General features: G+C 38.6%; 1 protein-coding gene across 1 annotated transcript in view; it reads right to left on the bottom strand.

Annotated features, from left to right (window-relative positions):
* Positions 1-3,126: 3,126 nt before the first annotated feature.
* The window catches only part of Sorcs1 (sortilin related VPS10 domain containing receptor 1), a 505,553-nt gene continuing 486,606 nt past the window's right edge, over positions 3,127-22,073 (bottom strand). The window contains exons 24-27 of the mRNA XM_051199684.1: positions 18,198-18,297; positions 5,553-5,658; positions 5,252-5,412; positions 3,127-3,584 (exon numbers count right to left, since the gene is read on the bottom strand). Coding sequence (XP_051055641.1) covers positions 3,520-3,584; positions 5,252-5,412; positions 5,553-5,658; positions 18,198-18,297 — 432 coding nt within the window. The 3' untranslated portion in view covers positions 3,127-3,519. The remainder of the gene's footprint in view (positions 3,585-5,251; positions 5,413-5,552; positions 5,659-18,197; positions 18,298-22,073) is intronic.

Below are 22,073 nucleotides of genomic sequence, written 5' to 3'. Positions count from 1 at the left end.
AGTGTTTTAATAATTTTGTTCCTTATTCATGGATGAAAATTTGAAATAATAGCAATAAACATATTGCTTATTCCAAAGTAATCATTTTGGAGCTATCTTCAAATGCAACATTGTACTTGTATAAAGTGACATGTATTTTACAGTCAACTGGTATACTAATAGAATTCAGGGAATAGAACACATTCTGAGAGAAAAACTCAAGCATTCAGAGATAAAGGTGTTCTCACACAACTAGCATTTACGAAGTCTTGTATTGAATTTTTATACAAAAATTCTAGACCATGTTTTGATAGTAAATAAACACATTGAGGCCAAGACTTTAGAGACATTATCTGTTTAATAAATATGATTGTAAAAGCAATAAACAAGAGCAATTATACATTACACTACATAGTATTTAACAAAAAAATACATCAAAAAAGTTGTTTTAAAATTAGAAGTAGTTCCAATACTATAAGAAAACTTTCATTTTTTTTTAAATTGGCTTCCTATAAAAATAAGTTGGCAAATGAGGGGTTTCAATGCTCAGTTGGGATCCTGGAAAACATAGAACAGCTGCCAAGCACCCCATTGCTTTCAAAGTTGCTGTTTGGAACTTCTGGGGAAAAAATCAAAGCAAACCTCTGCAATTTGGACAGTGAATCCAATTAGGAATAAGGGAAGGGGAAATTTTGATGGGTAATTCAGGGTACAGCATACACAGTTTGCCCTCTGGGCTTGTAAGAAATGTTGCAGTAACCAATTTTGAGCTTGCCCTGAATCTTATCTTCTATATATTTCTCTCACATTCCTTTGGTCTTAAGTTCACCAGACTCCTCATTACATTTGCACCTGCTATTAGTGAGAGGTAGGCACTTGGGTCCCTCCCTCTTGTAGGTTCTTAATGTTCCTTTTTCCTTGTATGGAGGTTCTCAAACTTGACTCTATATCACAGGCAACTGGATGGCTTGCTGAAACAGATTGCTAGAGCCACCATGACCCATAAACACAAAACAATACTATTGGTCCTCTAGAATTTCCAACATAGCAGGTTCTATATTAGTCTAGTTTGAATCTGCATTTTAAAGAAGTCCTAAGCCTTACACTTTGAGAGCCACTGGCCAAGGTTATAGGAACTATGAGGTCCCCTCTAAACATCCCATGCCTCATCAGTCACCTACAGGTGGGAGGGAGCTTTGAGGAGAGGCACATGAGGACACTGGAGAGGCTAAATCTTTCACAGACCACTTTGGTCACTTTCCAGGATGCCAGGTATCTCATGTCCCTCTCTATTTTAAGTGAAGACCTACAGCCTCTTTTTCCCTGTGTCTCTTCAGTCACTCACTGTTGTTTCATTGACAAATAATTTCCACAATGTTCTAGGCAAGGCACTATGCTAAATCAAGAATGGTCTTCCATCTTTTGTTAATGATTTTCTAACTAGAATAATTTGAACTGTAACACTGAGGATTGCCTGTGCTGGTTTGAGTGAACTTACTTTGGTTTCCAAATACTTTGTCTTCCATACTAAATGAGAATCAATGAAGATTTTATTTCCTACGAAATAGGAAGCCTAGCAGGTTGAGATTGGTTATGTCCTCGAGCATAATTTGCTACACAAATTTACACAGGACATCTACCATAAATTTTTCTGCTTGAATGACACACGACAATAGCTTTCCTACTCTCCCCTTTCCTCAGCCAATGGTCATGTGATCACTGCCTCAGCCACACAAGGGCAGGCGCCATACTGATCACTGGGATACACAAAGGCCCTTGATGATACCCTGTTGTTGGCTTTGGGACCCAGTCAAGGAGACAAGATTCTGGAAGTGGTTTACCAGAACATCTCTCACCCTAACTTGAGAGTGGGCTTTTTCCAGTCCAGAGGAGTAAAGAGACTTCAGTCATACAGAAGGACTTCGGTAGGGGCACAGGCTCTGCTCCTTTCATAATTCCTCTGAGAAAACTGATTTTCTTTTACTTTGAGGCTCTTGGGGTTTTGAGCCTTACTTTTCTGTAAGCAGCAATTCTTCCTTTATATTAATTTATTTTTTTCCTTATAAATACCATGACACCCGAAGATTGGAGTATACACAGGAAATCAGTGAAATCACCTTAAATGGTCAAAGTCTCATCCAAATATAAGAGAAGACTGATTTTTGTAGGTTTTTTTTTCAACATTTTTTTATATTAAGTCCATTAACCTGCTTCTGCTTCTGGTTAAAAATCATTTTTTTATTTTACAAACATGGTTATTGTAGAGAGGAAATAACAGGTAACAGCAACTATCATAGAACCTATTACCCTGCAGTATAATCACACATTCAAAATATGTATCATAAGGTTCTTCTAGATTCAGACCACAAAGGATTTTTGTTAATATGCAAAACCACCACTATTCATCTATATGCTTTACTTTCCAAAGTATATGGCCAAATTTGGGTTGCTTTGAATGTCTCAACTCTTTCACACACAGTATATGTTTCCAGGTGGGAAAGACAGAGGTATTTGGCAAAAGGAGGTTCTGAAGAGACAAAGGGGAAATGTAATTGGAGCCAGCTGGGCACGATGCAGCCTGGCTAGCGTGCAGCAAAGCATGCGTGCGAGTGTAGAAAATGGATAACAGAAGTCTTGTGAGAGATGGAGTCAGGGTTGGCATAGGCTAGGCCAGTTTTAGGAAATATCAGGTTTAATGTCCAAAATCTAGCAACACTTTTGAGAAGAAAATGTGAGAGCAGTTGAAATACTGGGGGGGGTAAATAGGAAAAATTGAAAGACATCAAGATAAACATGTCCACACATAGATAACCAACAAATGGGAAGGTGGAATAACAAGTATTTACTGGAAAAAAAATCCCATTTTTTTTGTCTTTGTTTTTACATTACTTGGGGCAAGAAGAAAAGTTGAGCAGGTAACAAAGGTCCATTTCTGATATGCTTTGCTCGCCAGCCTCCCTTCTGTTCTATTGAATCTGCCTACATGGATATGAACCTTTAACTAACATCTTTGTCTCTGTGGCTACAGACAATGGAGAGAAATCAGCCTGTGGTCACTGCTAACCCACAGAGCCACTAACACTAACTTAGAAAGGAAAAGTAACAATAAGTAAAACAGAGAAGCAGCTCAGGGCTTCAAACTCTTTGTGTCTTGTGAAAAGGCTAGGGATGGCTAACCCACCATCAGCCTGTAGTGCTAAAATAGCTGTTAAATCTAGAGCCAAGAATATTTCCAAAAATACATGCAGATTTCCTTGGCTTATATATGTTTGAATTTTCTACAAACACGACCGATCAGAAAAAGAGAAGAGAGAGGGAGGGGAGTGTTTTTTTTTTTTTTCCATTAAAATAGAGCACCTGTACACTGCCCCTCCAAACGTGTTCTCAAGGTATTGTCCACATGCACAGGCTTAAAGCTAAAAACCCTTGTTGTCTGTGTCTGAAGAATTTAAAAGTCCCGATGCAGTGAGTGTTTGTTAGATTAGATTTTGATTGTTTTTAATTTATTTTTTGTTTGTTTGTTTTACTGGCGTCCTCCATTCAAACATTTACATAGGTAGGGATTTCTTTTGTGCTTTGATTCTCAGCAACTATGGAAATACTTCCTGGCAAAATAGGAAACAGAACAACAGAAGAAGAAGAAGAAAAAAAAAACATTAAGTTAGTGGTCATGAAGGATGATGTACTTGACAAGAGCGAAATTCTTTTCTGATCAGCAGGTCTCCTGTAGTCTTTGGGGGTTTTCCTTAAATTGCAAATTGTGCCCCAGCAGATCCCCGCTTTGGCGATGAAGGTGGAGTGGCTTGTCTTGGTCTTTGCAATCGGAGAGATGAGTCACCAGGTTGAGAAGAAGGGGAGGGAGGGGAGGGTAAAGCTACTCTCCTAAGAGAAAACGTGTAACACTTACTCATTTAATGACACTGGAAATGGAAAGGTGTCAGAGATTGCAACATGCTGTGAGATGTTGCTAGCAAAGTAGAGATTAATTGCTACTTTAATAAACAGCCATTGTGATTCACACTACAGAAAGGGAGACAGACAACCAAATGACCCCTTGAATAATGCAGTGCTTGAGATGCTCCAGAAGTGAATAGGCAGAGTACTTGGTGTTACACTGGACAGTAAGACAGAAAAGCTTCTATACTTTTTAACCCAAAGCTATCGAGTCTTTTCATCACCCTGGCTCCACCAAATGGAAGAAATGAACTGTGAAAATTGGACACCAGGTGTGGCTGCCATTGTTACTATTATCTCTGGCTAGTGCTACTCAATTGTATTTAAATGCCATCTAATACAACCACAGACCTTTGTCATATCCACTTAAACTCATTTTTTTCCAAGTAAGAGATTAAAACTCTTTTCTGTAAAGGCATTCTGGGTGATATGGCATCACGACTTTAGCATGGAGCATGAGCTATCGTAAAATTTCCCCATCTTAGTCAGCCATATACAGCAGGACCCAAGGAGGGAAAGGGGATCAAGGAAGGTGGCTCCATGACTTTGTCTTAGTGCCTCAAAAACATCTTCTGAAATACATAAGATTTAGCAACTGGGCTTCAGGCTTCCTTCAGCGAGGTCTCAGACTCCCATGCTCAGACCCCAGGTAAACAAAGCTGCATTGCCATCTAATGCCAAAACGAGAAGTCAACACGGAGAAGGCATCTGTGGGGTCCTCTCTAGCCTAATTCTCCAATTGCCCTCTTAGCATCCTCAATTTCTAAGTATTTTACAAACTGCATGCCCTTCCTGGTTATCAGTTTCCACATTTCCAGAGCAATATTCTCAAGGCAGCCGCTGGACCAAAACAGAAGGAAACAACAAAAGAAACCACTTCCTACTGGTCAGGTTAGCTAATCTTATGTTGGGTTCTTCTGGGATTCTAAAGCAATTTGGTCACTCTTGGAGGAGATGTCAGTAATAGGGACTGCTGAGTTTGTTCAGACCCTGGTTCCCGCCTGCCTTTCTGCCTACCTCCCCCAGATCCTGAAGCTCTTCCTCTTTAAATAGTAGCATTGAAAAGCCTGGGATGCTCATTGCTCATAAACCTTGAAGCTTAGTGGTTTATAAACAGATGTTTTCTTAAAGGGGAGAAATTTTAATGAGAGTAAAAGAAAAGCTAGAAACGAGAGCAAGAAAGGGACATTTTAGCTCTCGTGAGGGTTAGAGCAGAAAACAGTGGTTATGTGAAGCCAACAAGGGGTTAGAGGGCTAGAGGGCGGGTTAGTGTTGACTACTCAGCCTGGGCAGCTGACTGCCACTGGGCTTCATTTACCTAGGAGCTGCGATTCCACCTTCTCATCTACAGGCTGGCCAGGCCTCCTGAGGTCAGGGTGAGGGACACTGGGCCTGCTCTCAGTGTGACTGACTGGACTGATCAGCTCTTGCTCTTTCTCGTTTTGCATCTGGGCATAAACATTAATCCCCGGGATCTTCCTAAAACATTAACGGAAAGCATCACTGCTGTGTTCTGGACGTGTGATTTACTGCTTCTGAACCTGTCAGAAAGAGGGAAGAGGTTGGGGGCGGGGTGGGGGGACAGGAGGACAGGGCGGGTTGGAGGGGAGAACACACACCTTTTAAACTTGTAGATGACGAATACTGCCAGCCCCACAAACACCACCGAGAGCAACATCAGCATGGCAGATCCACTGTGGGTTGGAGTGAGGTCCACCAGTGGAGCTGGGGGAATATGCAAAGTACAAACATTAGCAGTCTTGAGCAGGTCCATGTCATTCACACACAAGCTTGCTGAATCCTAGGAAAACACAGGGGATATTCAGGCGCAACACATGGCCCACAGTAAGCATACATCCGAGTGTGTGTTCATCTTGAGCATGCTCCCGATGGTTTGTCCAAGCCTTACAGTGGATCAAGGGAAACCAGAAGAGGTCCTAGCTCTCTACTCAACCAATTGCCTACTATATGGACTTGTCTAATGTAGCTAAAAAATAATAGTGCATACCTCACTGGATAGCTGTGAGGATTTCTTTGTTAAGTCTACTTACCAATCTCTTTAACTATTTCCTTTCATTCTAGCCTTGCTGCTGTCATTATCATTAATTAAGCAACACATGTTACTGATGAGTTTACATCTTGGCAAAAAGCTATTTTAAGATGAAACAATCAAGCATGGACCCTACTCCATAGAGCCCAATGAAGCCCCACCTTTGCTGTGGTTGGAGCCCTTACCTGAGCTTACACTTGCTTGAGTAAAATCATCTAAAAAATTATTTTATAATAAAATATTCAATGCTTATGTAATTTACTGAGCAGTGCCCTAAAGGAGCAGCAGAGGGGTACAGCTGTACAGAGGGGTACAGCAGAGGGGCTGTAGGGGTACAGCTCTACAAAATTATCAGGTAGAAACAGGGTAAGGTGAATACTCTAAGTCAGGAATGGTCTGCATTTGTATTGTTGTTGTTGTTGTTGTTATTATTACTATTTCTTGTGCATTGTATGCATTGTACCTTAGCTTTCCCCACTAAGCGGAGTAGAAAAGCAGTCAACCATAAACAGGAAGTGTGTGTGTGTGTGTGTGTGTGTGTGTGAGAGAGAGAGAGAGAGAGAGAGAGAGAGAGAGAGAGAGAGAGAGAGATTGTGTGTGTGTGTGTGTGAGAGAGTGTGTAATATGAATTAGTCATATCTCTACCTTGGCAATTCCAAGACAAAGAATTAGAAAGCTAATGGGCATGCTAACATTTTTTGAGGAGGCGCAGAAGCTCATGGTCAAGTGAATGCTTGGGAAGAGGCCAATACCCTGACTGTGGGGGAGAGTAGTGTCTGAGCCCTACAATATCTGAAATTTGTGGCAACCCACCCCAGGAACTCTAGCACCTCAAGTCTATGAACCTCCTCACAGACTAAGCTGATGTACCTGTATGCAAAGAGCAAAGGTTCTGTCTCTGAGTTTTCTTTACATGACCGTTCTATGACAAAACATCTCTCCCCAACTCCAAATCTCATCCGTAAGGTCAAGCCTCTTGCACTTGTAATGACTGCAATTAATTTTTCCTGTGTCAAGAACTGATAATTGCCAAGTGTGGTATCGTTCAAGCCCGAAAACAATCCACCTGTACCTTGCAGAGGCATGGACACTGACCATCTCTGCCCAGCTCCAAATCTCATGCACAAGGTCAAGCCTCTTGCACTTGTAATGACTGTTTGCAATTATATTTTTACCTTGTCAAGAACTGACAATTGCCAAGTGTGGTATCGTTCAAGCCCGAAAACAATCCACCTGTACCTTGCAGAAGCATGGACACTGACCTTTATCTTCCATCAATTTAAGCAAAGCTCAACACCCAGAAATGCAGGTGACCTTTAAGTACCCTTCCTATGACTTTTCGCTATTGAGAGCCGAAAGGGTGATGCTCTCTGGTCATCCAAGCAGGAAAGTTCAGGAGTAAATGACTACCATATTAACGGTGTCAGGCAATACCTGTGGTTGCATCTGCTCTGTCTGAGTTTTGCAAGATTATATTTCAGCTATTACTAGAAAGCACAATTCACCTGACCATAAAACAAAGTAAAAGTCTAAGTGTCTTTCTCAGGAAATGGTCTTAATTTATGCAGGAAGATCAGGATCTGCTCTTGGCAGGCACTGACTATAAAGAACCCTCTTGTTCTGTCTCTGCTGTCAGTCTAGCAGCTTTGTGCAGTCAGAGCCTGTCCCTGTGTGAGAGCTGATTGGGCAGCCTCAGGGCAATGGCACACCCAAACCCAGGTGATACATTTAAACTAAGAAATGGAGATCTTGGTACCATCAAAAAAGCCCAGAAACACACCTGATTGCATGCTGCTATTGACAGAATAGCACAGGAGAAAAGAACTCTTTCCATTGTTAGGGATATTATCTCCACTGCTTTTAACAGGTGGAAGGCAGGTGCTATTAACCACATGACACAAACAAAAGCAGTTCCTGTGCTAAGTGCTGGATGCCACTCTATAGGGCTTCAACTGCTTAATGGAAGAAAGAAGACTGGAGTCTGGGTCATTCAAATTCACACGAATACAGTTTTGCACGGCCCACCTGGTGTAAAAGACCAAGAAATTAAAAACAGCATTTCTCAGGAAAGGGTTTAAGGCAACGGTCATAGGTCACACACACACACACACACAAAGAATTCACAAGTGACGTGAGTTAAAATACTATGCTTTAAAGGAACACTTAGGATCCTAGGTCATACACTTTTAAACTTTGGTGATATGTATGGGTAGAGATGGGACATGGATAGACCAACAGACAGACAGATGATAAGAACAACTGTCTTCTTACAACCAATCCTGTTATCTCTTTATTTGCATGCAATCCCTTCAATAAACCACTGCACTGTTTTGACGAGCTCTGCCTCCCTTATCCCATCATTCTTTGCTATCACAATATCATTATCATATGAAAGTCACGAGAACATAATTTAAAGGTAATATAAGGTAAACCATTAATTTTGCATGAACAAATGGAGTTCCAGAGGAGCCACAGACGATGAGGACAGTCAAAAACATGAGTGAAGTGAAATTCCACATACTAAAAGTGAGGTACAGCTAAGAAAACCACAAAGATTAACTGAAAAGGTTTGATTTTTTTTTTCTTTTGAAACAGGGTCTATCCATATAGACCTGGTTGTCCTGAAATTTACTATGCAGACCAGGCTGGTCTTGAACTCACAGAGATCTGCCTGCCTGTCTGTTTTCTGGGATCAAAGGATCCCAGGGATCAAAGGTGTGTGCCACTATGCCTGACATAACATTTGAAACACATGGAAATAATAATAGGAAATTACCTTAACTCTGTTCTTACTCACATAAAGGGAAACATGTTCACATGTGTGTTTACACACAGACACAACTGACACCATTTTGCTGACCTCTGCCTCCACCTCCTGTTGCTTTCCTGTTTTCCAGGCTGAGTTTTTCAATCTTACACCATCCACACTCAGATCACTCTTGAAGACAGCATTATCACATTCTTTGGAGAATATTGGTGTCTGTGCTTTGAGGACTAAAATGTACTATCCATTCCACCTCCCAGCTCTGCATCCCTTAGCCACTTCTGGGAGGCAGGGGAGCAGCTTAGCGCCTACCGCCGTGGGGACATGAGTGCCACTGCCCCCAGTGTGCCTTGTTTGGTTTATGCTTGCTGATCTGTGCCTGCACATAAAAGGATCTATCACTGTTCAATAAAGCGGCAGCCACGTATCTTAATTTATCCAATATTAAGGTGTGTTTGTATGCCTCTCTAAGGGATGGAAACTGCTGATAAATGGATTTTGGCTTGTTGTGTGGAATTAGTATAAATTAATCCCTCTCTGTTGCAGCTTCAATAAGGTAGATGTGAGGAAGAAAAGCCCCAAGAAGGTTTTTGACATTATAAATGTGCGGTATGTAACATTGATACAAGCATTGCTCCAGGTAACCGGATACCCCTTGCCTCTGCTCACACACCATTTCTAAAACCCAGTGAGGAACTAAGCTATGCTCTGAATTATTTACCAGTCACAAGGATCTGAGCTGATTATTGTAATAGGAATGTTACCACATGTACAAAAAATGTGACACACATATAGGAAATGCTAAATAACCAGCCACAGTTGTTCATATGCGAGGAATTTGATACAGTCTCTGCGGAATCAGATCTGAACATGTCTTTCTGGGATAACTGGATCAATGGAAGGTCCCATTCTTCATTTGAAAATGTCAAGTGACAATTTCAGGGAGATTGCAAGGGCACAGACTGGATGTGTAGGATGGAGAAGTGAATGGGATGGAGATGCATCACATGAAAGACAGAAAGGATTAATAAAAGGGAGGGAAATGCAAAAGTCAGGTGAAACTAATCTTTCTTTTAGTAAAGTTGTGAAAGTCAAGAGATGGAATTGACTGTGATGACATCGGGCACACCAGGCATGGCTGATACTTGATGCTGTCGTATTAATATTCCCATATTCCTGAGTACATCCTCCAGAAAGAGTTCCGAAAGATGGAGAAAGGGTTCCTCAGTTAAGTCAGTTTGGGAAATGGGAAACTTGACTGTTAGTGCCCATCAGTGTGTGGAAGGTATCCAGCCTTGCAGATGGAAACACGTTTAGTGGTACCACAGCTTTTTACATACTCATTCAATCACAGACCCTCTGTAAAATTAGATCCTGTTCAGCAAGGGACTTTCTTGGCACATCTCTCCTCTAATGCTACTGTTGCCAAGAGGCTGCAAATATCACCCTATTTTGATTTTTAGTTTTTCTTTTCCTGCCTCTGAAGCAGACATGCAGTTTTCTATTAAATACTTTAAATGTAAAATCTGTGTAATTCAAACATTGGAAGAATGTATGTGTGGGCATATTAGTGACTTTATACACTGCTGGAACAAAACATTTAACCAATACAACTTAATGATGGGAGGGTTTATTTTGACTCCTTGTGCTAAGGACAGTCGGCTATAGTGGGGAAGGCATGGTAACAAGAACACAAGGCTGCTGATGATATAATGTGTTGGGATCAAGTCCAAGCTGCACCCTGTGCATTCTAGGAAATCACTTAGTTATCTGAAGGGCAGACTGCCTTTTTTAAAAGAACTGATTCCATCTATTAAAATCTGAAATACTACTTCATTCTTGGCATGTGTGTGTATACACATATATGTGTGTATGTATATTTGTGTATGTAAATATATGCATGTATATGAAGGTGTCACAGTCACTTAATCATATTGGAGGGACAGACATACTCTTCTCTCTTGGCACCTATTATTATTTATTACAGAACCACAATGATTTAATGTCTCCCAAAATCTACTCTGAAACAATCTGGTTACTTAAAGAGGAAAAAAATAATTTTAGGAAAACTAGAAGGAAATAAATAAATACTGTTATCATGGTTTACTCATTAATTACTTACTTGTAAATAATAACTGGACGATCAGGGAATAAATAGGTGAATAAATTTATTGACTGTGGAAGAACTTCACTAGTTCTAATTTCATCTCTAAATGGAAAATGTTATTGCGACAATTTATTTCACTGTACAGTTCAGCACTCCACAGCAACTATTTGGCATCTGCATCGATTATACTGTGGCTTGGATTGCATTCCAGTTTCTACAGCATCCCACCTGGAGCTTCTGCTACCTGAGAGGGAAAGTATCTTCACCAAGATGGAGCTGGAGTGCAGAGTTCACTTAATGCCATCATGAGGCTGAAGGCTGTACTTTCCTCCCCACCACTGCATTTTTCCTCTTAACCTATCCAGTGTTAGCAACTGAAGTCTAGAAATATCAATCCTCTAATGCCTGTGATACCTTTTTATTGCACCTGCAAAAGAAGTTAAATCAGTTGACAACAGCAGAGAGGCCAAGATAACAGTTTTATTACAAAACCCACACATGCCCTTGACAAAGGACGCTTTTCCTGAATGTAGCTTCTTGAAGAAGGCGCTAATGGACGAGAAGGGATTGCAAAAATATTCTCAGTGTGTATTTTTTATGCTTTTATTCAATATGAGCTTTGAGGCCCTTCCTCTGAAAAGTGCTATCTTTCTACCTTTTAATTTTAATGATATGTATGTGCCCCAAACTCTAGGAGACCAGGGAAACTAAGAGCAAAGTCTTGTTTCTCTAAAATATAGGTGGAAATAGTGAAAGGTGAATGCAGCATTTTACTCATATTAGCATATGAATTGCATTAGATAATATCATTTGTTTAACTCTCATAAAGCTCCCAGCTATTCAATTCCCTCTGCTACTTAGGTTCTAGTTCACATTTTAATCATTTCTTTAACAGCTTGCCAGCCATACCTCTTGGCTGCCCTTGGCCACTTATCTTGATTATGGATATAGTAAATCCCATATTTGGAGGTCTTTTTCATTTATTACCTACTTCCTCTCACTGTTATCTGCCCATTCTGACTATTAGGCTGTCTCCACCCATACCAAGAAGTTAGATTTTAATGTTTATTACGATACTAGAGTTACAAGCCATTCTTCTCTGTTCTAGTGAATGTCAGAGCTGTAAATCAGGTTTAATGTTGGAGAGGAGTGTCCTGTGCTAGCCCTCATTTCAGAAGGATTTATGCTTATGGAATGCTTTCTACAGTTCTGGAGATTGTCAAGGGGACAGGGTACAAAAACACAACCTGGAGAAAGTGATCCAAAAGTAAGATCTGGATTAGCAGTATACAGGGTCACTCACTCTATACAATGAGCCTCCTCAATTCTCTATTTTTATTGTGTTTCTTAGTTTAACTCCAATGTGGTCAGACTAGAGATCAGGTGATCTTTAGCAAAGATCTCCTACCCTGGTTTGGGGACAATTTTTCCAAATATAAAAGAGCTTTTTTTATCCAAAAGGTCTGAAGAACCAGTCAACCTCTGCTCTTCTATGGGACCCATTATTCAAATTTCAGTTTATTTACACAATAAACTAAGCTGGTGAAATATGATTTTTTAAATATTTTAATATGGATATATGGATATATGTGTCTTCAAGTGGAATATGCCAGAATATCCTCTTGGTCTCTTTGTCTTATAGTCTATTCTTAGACACTTGTCTATTCTACCATAGAACAACCAATAAGCCAATAACTGCCGCACATTCCCTATGACAACCAAATAAAAGGACTTTTTAATTCTGAAGATGTATGCCCATGGGAGCAAAGTTATAACATTTGATGGTGCATGAAATATTTGCACCAACAAATAGCATTTGTTCTCCTGGTAGTGAACTTCTCTTATCTAAGAATATAACATCTGGCAGAAGTAAACTGTTTAGTGTCAGTCTTCCCTCCTCAGATTCAACCTCCTATTCCAGCTTGCTTGGAATCTTAATGGCACCAAGCCAACATAATCCAGTAAACTCACCTTCTTTGATAAACAAGAAACACTATTTTTTGTAACTGTCCATAGAAAAGAGAATGAATTATGAAGTATTATAAAAATTATCACTTTATTTATCATTTCAGTAGGTAGCCCCGTTGTTACTGCTTTATCAATTGGTACTGCCGTATCCACTGTATTCATGTGTATTCATGGTTCGGCTCTGTCCAGTGTAGAAGAAATAAGGGTCCTAATTTGTCTAATATCATCTGTAAGAGCCATACATTTAAAGGAATTATTGCCAAATGAGGCATAGAAGATACAGGCATGAGAGGAATAAAGTGAAACATGTTGCTTCTAAGTACATTCCAAGTTATTGACAAAAACAAAAAAAAAAAAATGTCTTTTACGGATTTTTAGTTAATGGTTCAGGTTTATCCTTTTATAACAACCAATAGATATCAGAAGGCTTGCACCAGACTTTAAGCCTTCATAAGTGGCCAGCAAATACTCCTAACAGTGAAATCATGACTCTAAAATATACTATAAAGAGCCCTAAGAAAGGGGCAACAAGTTACACTTGATTCAATTTTTTTCAATAAAAGATTCTTGCCTCCCCAGCCTGTTCTTTCTTGCTTCTCTTTTTCTGAGACATAGAACTGCAAGAAACATGGCCATTATTTTCCTTCTAATTGTCCATCCTCATTGTACAAATAAACATTCATTATCACATTCATAACATAGAATAAAAAATAGAGAAAATGGTTTTCTCTAGATGCCTATTGCATAAAATAACGAAAGCCTCCACTAGCCAGGTGTGTGTGTGTGTGTGTGTGTGTGTGTGTGTGTGTGTAGTCTATTTCTGCACGTCATGCATTATGCACCTGATTATTTGTAAAAGTGAAGTTAGTTAAGCAACTGACGTGGGAGATCTATGCTGTGTTAGGTAACAGAGACAGCATAATGACATTTAGAACCCTACTCAGAAGAAATGAATATATGTGAGGAAAAGGAGAGTGAAGATAGAGATTTAAAAATCAACAAGTTCAGATGTAGATGGTGGTAATGAGGAAGCCTTCTGGAAAGATGCCATGCACATGTTGATGAAATATAGCTAAACCTTAAAATACAAATAGATTTAGGAGTGTGGAGCGTTGAAGAAGTTGGGGGTGGGTGGGTAGAATGAACAAAGTTATACTTTGTCCCAAATGTCAGTATTATTACTCCAACTCTAAGTGTTATTGATTTCTGTACCCCTTTCTAACACTCTGGTGGGTTCTGCAATGTCCTAAGCTCTGTCTTCTGAAAAGGTTCTAAAAGCCAAGAGCATTGTTCAAGCCATGATTTGACTCTTCCTTCTTTATTTATAAAGAACAACATGTTCTTTACTTCCCCTCAATTCTCACATAACGCCAAATCTCCTGTTTCTGCAAAGAGAGTTTTGGAAACATATCTGGCAGGTATAGCAAGACCCTCAAGAGAAATCACACAGTTTCCAAGAAGCACAGGAAAGACTACAAACAAAATAAACACTGCATTGAAAGTTTAGTTCAGCTTCGCTAAAGAAATTAATGAATTCCCAAAGAGAGGAGATAAGCACAATCCTGTCTCTAATGACACCCTGGTTTCTGCAAATGCCTACCTTGTGCCCCTGTGAAAGCAAATAGGGAACTGAATTTGAAAACCAAAGTAAGGCTAGTGAATTCCTGAAAGGAGACTGTTCCTTTCCCTGGGAGAATAACCAAGCCATGCACTGGTTTTTACCAGTAGTATACTCTGGCTTGAACATTTTTAAAGGAGACTGCTGAGCATCTGCCGAGCAACTCATGACAGCCGCAGTGTGCGATAATGGTCCCTGTGAAAGTTTCCGTGTTCCTGCTTTGAGACATGAAATGCTACAGGCAGTGGGCCTTTACACAGGGATTTTCTCTTTCTGTATCAGATATGAGAGGATGGGAAGAGAACAGGAACGAAAAGGCCATATGTGCATCAATCTTCGTTACCCATATGTGAATATGTTACTTTCAATTTAGAAAGCACCATTGCAAGCAAGCACCTCAGTCCAGCTACCTGTCACCTAATGTGCCCTGTTTCCCATGCATAAAAGGAAATTACCCTCTACTCTATGTGGTCGACATTCAGTGCAATACTCTGGTGTTCAAATAGCTATTTTTAGTTTTCTGAATAAGGTAGCTTCAGCTACTCCAGGATAAATTTCAAGTAAGAAACTGATAGTTCTTCATCGTAATTATTTGTAGTATTCTTGACAAAAATCATGGCTGTTCATGTTATTACGAAAGTCCAGTCCAAGATGTCTGTACCTAGGGATGTAGCCAGTTCTATACTCTTATGTGAACAACATGCTGAGATTCAGTTAATATTCTTTCAGTCTTCCTCATTTTTTCTGTACAGAAACTAATGTTCCACATAAGGTTGCCAAGTCATTCCATACACAAACTTTATGATGCTGGCTGACAAAGTTTGCATTTGGACTAAAAGATGCCATTACTAATAAGCCTAATAGGAAGGAAAGTAAGCAGACTTAATGATAAGAAGAAGATTTTTATTTCTCTCATTAAGTTTTCCCAGTGTAATAGCACCTTCCCCCACTACAACTGTATCTTTTCTCTTGTTGCCTTGACAACACTCTTGATACAGCGTCGGTCTCTCAAATGCTACAGTTATGTGGACTTCCAATGACAGCTATTCTTTCTGACACCATTTCTTCCCAGAAACCCAACTCCTGCTCCCAAAAACCTTATCAGGTCTTTTCAACTTTGTATTTTTCCTGGCCATCTAAAACTTACTCCAGGGGAAAGAATTTCTCATGGCTATCAAGAATGAAGCTTCCATGTGAGCTATGGATCCACATATGTCCTAGGATTTCCTTGCTGTATCAGTTTCTCATGGCTAAGCCCTGGGTTAAACAGGTCTCAGATATCAAATTACCTATTTTTCAACTTGGTTTTAATTCTAAACTAGCTCTCTCACAAGAAGTCATCCCACCCACCCACTGCCTTTTCTAGTCTTCTTGTATTTGAGATAGGGACTCAAACTAGACTTGCCTTGATTCTCCTGGTCGTCTGTTGAGTGTTGGTCTTGCTGCATGTCAAATTTACCAAACCAAAGTGAGGCATATTTGAAGTATAATATAGTGACAAGTGAAATGAAAAGCTGCCACACATAATAACTGAAAAGACAGCTGTATGAAAAAGTAGAGGGTCAAAACATAGTTGGCCTCCAGTGTAGAAAAACTGGAGAAATATGGCTAGTTCTCTGTTTAGCTTGCCTCGGGCTGTCTCCTTGCCCCACTCCCAAAGACTCTAGATGCACATAGAAAAGGGATATTTTTCTGATCAAGTCTCACTACCACAGAATTTTTCATTTACTGAATTCATTCAGAAGTTGAATATGTTTAAAACAAATTTTAAATTACAAGAGATGAAATATATCCCTTCCAATGAAGAATTCTGTATAGAATATCAGGCTCTATTGCTTCCCACCTCTAAATGTATAGGGGAGCAGGTAGCTATGTGTGCTATGGGAGAGGATGATGATATGCAGTATGTCTTCTAAGCAAGTTCAATTGATGAACTAAGTAAGTTTCACACCCCCATTCAAAGACTCGTATGGCTTCTCAGAGTTCACCAAAGTACAGAGGGCTCACATGGCATATTCCATACAATACCTACCTACTTTCTCTGTGTTCCATAGGAATCAAATCTGACTACTTTTTAAGATTATGGGGGAAAAATAGGATACAGTGGCAAGACTCTAACCTGTTTCCAGACCTGGGAACTTCCTGGAATCTCCAAGAAAATGGAGGATTGAGGTGGGAACTTCTGCCCTCCCTCCTCAATTGTTTGGCTTCTTCAGCAGCCTAACCCTTAGTTCTTTGATCTTTGGAATATCTCATGAATTCTGTCCTATCTATCCTTCAAGAATATTCCCAAATGCCAACTCCTTTAATAAAAATATTCAATCTCATTTGGGACAAATAGAATTAATCTCTGCCTTTAATTTCTTAGATTGCCTCAATAATAACAAGCAGGAATTAAAAACAAACTTTTCACATGTCACTCATTCTCCTAAGTATATCATCCAAATTAAGCTAATTCCTCCATTTAAATATTTTCAGTTCTAGAAATAAAATCAGTTCTAGAAAAAAAATGATGGAAGCTAAAGATCTGCCTAAATTTAAAAAAAAAAGAAAGCAAAACAAAACAAAAATTTAAAAGTTACATGTTTATGTGTAGTGACATATTATTTATGATTTCTTAAAGCTTGCATGAGAATTCAGAGAGCAAAGTCAGCCACAAGCCATAGAAGTCTGGTACAACCCTTTAACCATGGGACTAGGGATTAAGAGGTAGAAGAATCTCTGTGAGTCCAAGGCCATGCAGAGCTACACAAGAGTGACTCTGTCTAAAAGAGAATTATAGCTCACACTTTTAATTCCATGACTCATGAGAGGTATATAAGTATCAGGCCTTTGTAGGAGGCATCAGTATCTAGCCATGCTGAGGGTAGTTCATGGGTCATCCCTTTCAGCCTGAGGTAGAGGTAAAAATTAGTGGCCAGCTGCTTTGCTTTTCTTAATTCTCATGTAAGCTTTAATAAATCATAAATAATTTATCACTACATTTATATACAATGTGTTCACTCTCTACACAAACACTCATACCCCATCTCCTGTCCTATAGCATATCTTGGCCCAGTGCCACCACCATAATTGCCCACACAAAACCATATTATAAGCTTCATCAGTATGCACATGATTTCCAATTAGCATTTGTGTTTCATGATGCGTCAGTTCAATACTCTGCCAAAACAAGCAACTGATAAATATTGCTGGTCTAGTTAATTATTAATATACACAGTGATATATCTATTTATAAATGCTTTACATTACTTATTTCTTACTGAAAACTTTCTCAATAGTTAGAAGGAGGACTTTCCTGCCTATTTCCTTGCCTAATTTTTATGAGAGACAGAGAAGATCAAGAACATTTATTTACAAAATTAGGGTCAAATAAAGGTTCATTCTATATCTCTCCCAAGTCTCTACTTCACCTGTACTACTATAGCTTGGAACATAAAGACATCAGATTCTTTGTGCTATGAAGGAATTGAAAATAAGTCTTAGTATGAAAAATTTAAAGACATTACTTATAAAGTTAATGTTCTTTTCTCAGGTATGTTGAGGCAAAGCATGCACCTAAGTTATTTATTGAACTGTTTTCCAGGGACTACCTTATTCTCTTTCCAGACTAGTTCTTCATTAGGGCAGAGCCATCAGTAAAGAAAACTTTCAAGAACTATGCCCGATTTATGATCACCATCTATCCTTGATTACAATGAATGTGACTTCCCTTCAGTACAGTTGCTATCAGGAACCTCCCCATATAGAAACTGACCTGCTGTTAGGTGAGCTGCATGGACAAGAACTTGGACCCCAGGCTTCAGCTCGAAGTGCACCAAGTTTTGGTTGAGTTTGTGGATTAGAACTTCAGATATCTGAAAGAAGTGTTATGGTTAGTGCCACCAAAATTGTCATATTGACTATAACAGCCACACTGAGAAATACTCTAAATGTTAATCATGGCCTGCTAACACTACACGCAAATGACATAAAGGGAGAGTCTGTTACATCTAAGCCCTGAAAAGTAGGAGCTTGATGCAACCCACACATTCTGGGTGTGATTTGCTTTCCTTACTTCACTTTCTCTAAACCCTTCCCATAGCTTTCTGGGAAAGCACTTTATGACTGTTGGATAAGAAATGTTGTCAGTAATATAGTAAACAATGCAATTAAACACAATGTGGCCACAACTTAAGCAATGAATTAGCTGATCTCTGTTTCATTCATGTAGGCATTTGCTAAATCATTCCTGAGGCTGGTATATGTTGGTAGGATATATGGAATTCTAGGCAATGGACTATTCAGCCAGAGCAAAGTGTTTGAGTAGAAAGTATTACAGACAGGGTAAGAACTCTTTACTATGCATGGCTTACACATTCTGGGGAATTTCTGAAAGGCTCTGAGGAATAACCAGACTACTTATTTTTATCTGCTGTCCTTCCCTTATTTTTGATATACTAGTTTAAGCATCAAGTTCATATTTTATTTAATATGCTATTAAGTCTAATTAGATGGATGTTGAGCATTATTCTTCTACTTAAATTTTTTGCTTTCCCTTTTTTATTTGATGAGTTTCATCTTCTCAACTAAGTTGTCAAAATAGCACAGTGGAACCTTAATAATTAAGTAGGCCCTGATTGTTTGTTTGGAGTCCATTATAGAAGTCACTAGTTGATAATGGAACTTCAGTGCCATGCACATAAACTTCTTTACTGAATGAGAGGAGCACAAGATGATCCCCATGCCCCATGGATGACACTGGGGGTACGTCTCTCAAACACTGTCATAACAAACACTGTGAATAATGTAAGGTTGTGTCAAAGCCAGGCTGAAAAGAACTTGGTGCCTCTCTGAAGATACTCCTTTATGAGTGTGGGAAATTTTCCTTAGCAGTCCAGGTTTACAGGAAGAGTATATTTCCAAGAAATTTCTTCCAAGGTGTTTACTCTGTAATCTCTGATTACCACTCAGTTAGTGGGGTCTTGATGGGAAATAATGGATTATTAGTAAATGTCTATCATAAAGATTTTGACTTTGAAACCTACAAATGCATGTAAATTATAAACATACAAATACATGCAAACATTCAAATACAAGGTTATGTAGACATATAATGAAAAAAAAACCACTCTATTCCAAACATAAAGGATGTCTCAGAAGCAATTAAGAAACTGACCTGTTTCCTAGAAACTATCAGAACCATAAAACATAACTAAATATCTACAGCAGGAGGACTTTTCACTTTCACACAGGTGAAGTAATAGTACTTCTTAGTCCTGATCACGTTTATATTCATGTGAGACATATAAATAACTAAATCAGAAAATATAATTTATAATAACAACATACTTCTAATTTATTATCTCCAGGAGAGTCTCTCATGAAAATAATTAGATATGTGTTGGTTTCGGTCATTGCTTCACTGGATTTGTCGGTATCATTTACAAAACTAAGCCAGGTATGCAAAATTAATCGGGTAACAGAATGTATTTCATGGTATTTAACTTGCATCAAAAGATATTTGATAAAGGATATATACTCTGTGGGAGAGAAATTATGCATAAGAAGCAAAAGTAAATGCAATCTATTCCGTATTGATTAGAACTAGGCATTTTTCTACTCAAATAAAATTCAAAATAGTTGCAAACAGTTTACAAATTTCAACAGTACTTTACAAACTTACTAGGTTAATTACAGAAGTATTTACTCTGCATTGTCTTCATCAGACCATGGGATGTTGTTTATATATTTAAGTATATGATATATGCATTCAACACTTGATTTTGATAATGTTGCTTATGCCTGGTGATTTCTTTGTGTTTATGCAGGCATCCCCATGGAAGAACTTAAAGAACAAGTTTACACTTGTTAATATTTGAGGAGTTGAGACTAAACTTCAGTTTTGTTTGATTCCTAATCTAAGTTTCTGCACTACTGAAAATTAATAGGTCTCTTGAATTATTTGACCAAGAGGGAAAGAGGAAGATAACTAGTTGAATATCAGGGTGAGTTTAGGAAATAAAATTATCACACTATTTAACTGATTATATTGTCATTTCTAATCCAACAGTAAGTAACACACAGACACACACACAGACACACACACAAATACTATCTACAATTCCACTGAGCAATGAAGGCCAAAAGAATAGGCATTTGCTAACACTTTCCTCGTGTACATATTCATTCCACATATATATATATATATATATATATATATATATATATATATATATAGTAATATTTGAAAGTTTGGAAAACAGAAAGATTATACCAAACTGTAATCTACAGGAAGTGTATTGAGACCCTAGATCAGAAGAATAATCACTTGCCTGATGAAGACTCAAGTGAAATGATGTGATCATTCAAAGACCAGACTTGTTAAAGTGAGATGAATTTACTTCTCTTGCTGTCCAGTGAAAAGTGTGCCTCCTAAGTCAATTCCACTTTTAATTCATACTGTCATTCATTCCTCTTCTGCTGCTTTGCTACACAGCCCATTTCCTATTCTACTTCAACTAAACAATCATGGCTCAAGAAACAGCCTATTATTCTTGGTATCTGCCTTTTTGTTAGAATATACCTATGATTCAGATGAAGTTCACATTTCACTTATATGAAAACATAATGGGGACTCAATACAAACACTAGAAAAGGATATTATGGGAGAACCTTACTATAAGAAAAACAGCAGTATCCCTTACTTTTATCTCAAAAGATGAAGATTGAGTATAACAATTAGAATAAACTCAGGGACTTGAACAAAACAGGCATTATTTTTCCTTCATGCACAGTTTCGACCACATGTGGGCAGATGCTTCCCATCACATTGGAGAAGAAACTATTTCAAATGTTTTCATGCACTGTAGCACAGGAGGAAAAGGATTTGTAAGCACTTGACTTCTTCGGGTTAGAAATGACACATGGAATTCCTTCTCTCAACACAGTTATTTTACATAAGTGCCAAGGCTATGCCCAGATGGTAGAGAACCATAGTTATCATCCTATGGGCCCTAAAGACAGTAGACTGTCAATATTCAGTCTCTAATGATGATAGTCATCATACTAGGAACATATTCAACATTTAAGTCATCTTTAATAAAAAATATTTGGAGAAAACACACATATGACTGGAATGAAAATGTCAATCATTGAAACATTAACAAAAAGGAAATTTAAAAGAAGTGTTAGTCAGTTTTTTGTAACATTCCAAACAGGTAGTACAGAGTGCAGATTTAGGGTGTGCTGGAGGTTGTGACAGTTGGGATGTGGTTTGGAAAGTGGATATAATCAAAATTCAGTATTTACAACATAAAGTATTTTCAAATAATGAAAGTATTTAAATAAAGCATAATTGATGAGGGATGTCCTTCTGTATGCTATGAATATATGTTTCTCTTATTGGTTGATTAATAAAGCTGTTTTTCCAATGGACAGGCAGGATGTAGCCAGGCAGGAAAAATAGGCAGGGGTACCAGGATAGATGAATTCCAGGAAGAAGACACAGAGAACTAGTGGCCAGGGAGATGCCACACAGCTGCTGAGAAGGAAAGAGGCTTGGGTATTCTCCAGTAAGCCAAGACCATGCGGGAATACATAGATTAATGGAAATGGGTTAATAATTAAGAGAGATCTAGCCAATAAGAAACCA

This window comes from Phodopus roborovskii, unplaced genomic scaffold, assembly GCF_943737965.1.
Source record: "Phodopus roborovskii unplaced genomic scaffold, PHOROB, whole genome shotgun sequence".
Classification (NCBI taxonomy): domain Eukaryota; kingdom Metazoa; phylum Chordata; class Mammalia; order Rodentia; family Cricetidae; genus Phodopus; species Phodopus roborovskii.
Note: the sequence above shows the minus strand (reverse complement) of the source record. Positions and strands in the feature narration are given on the sequence as shown.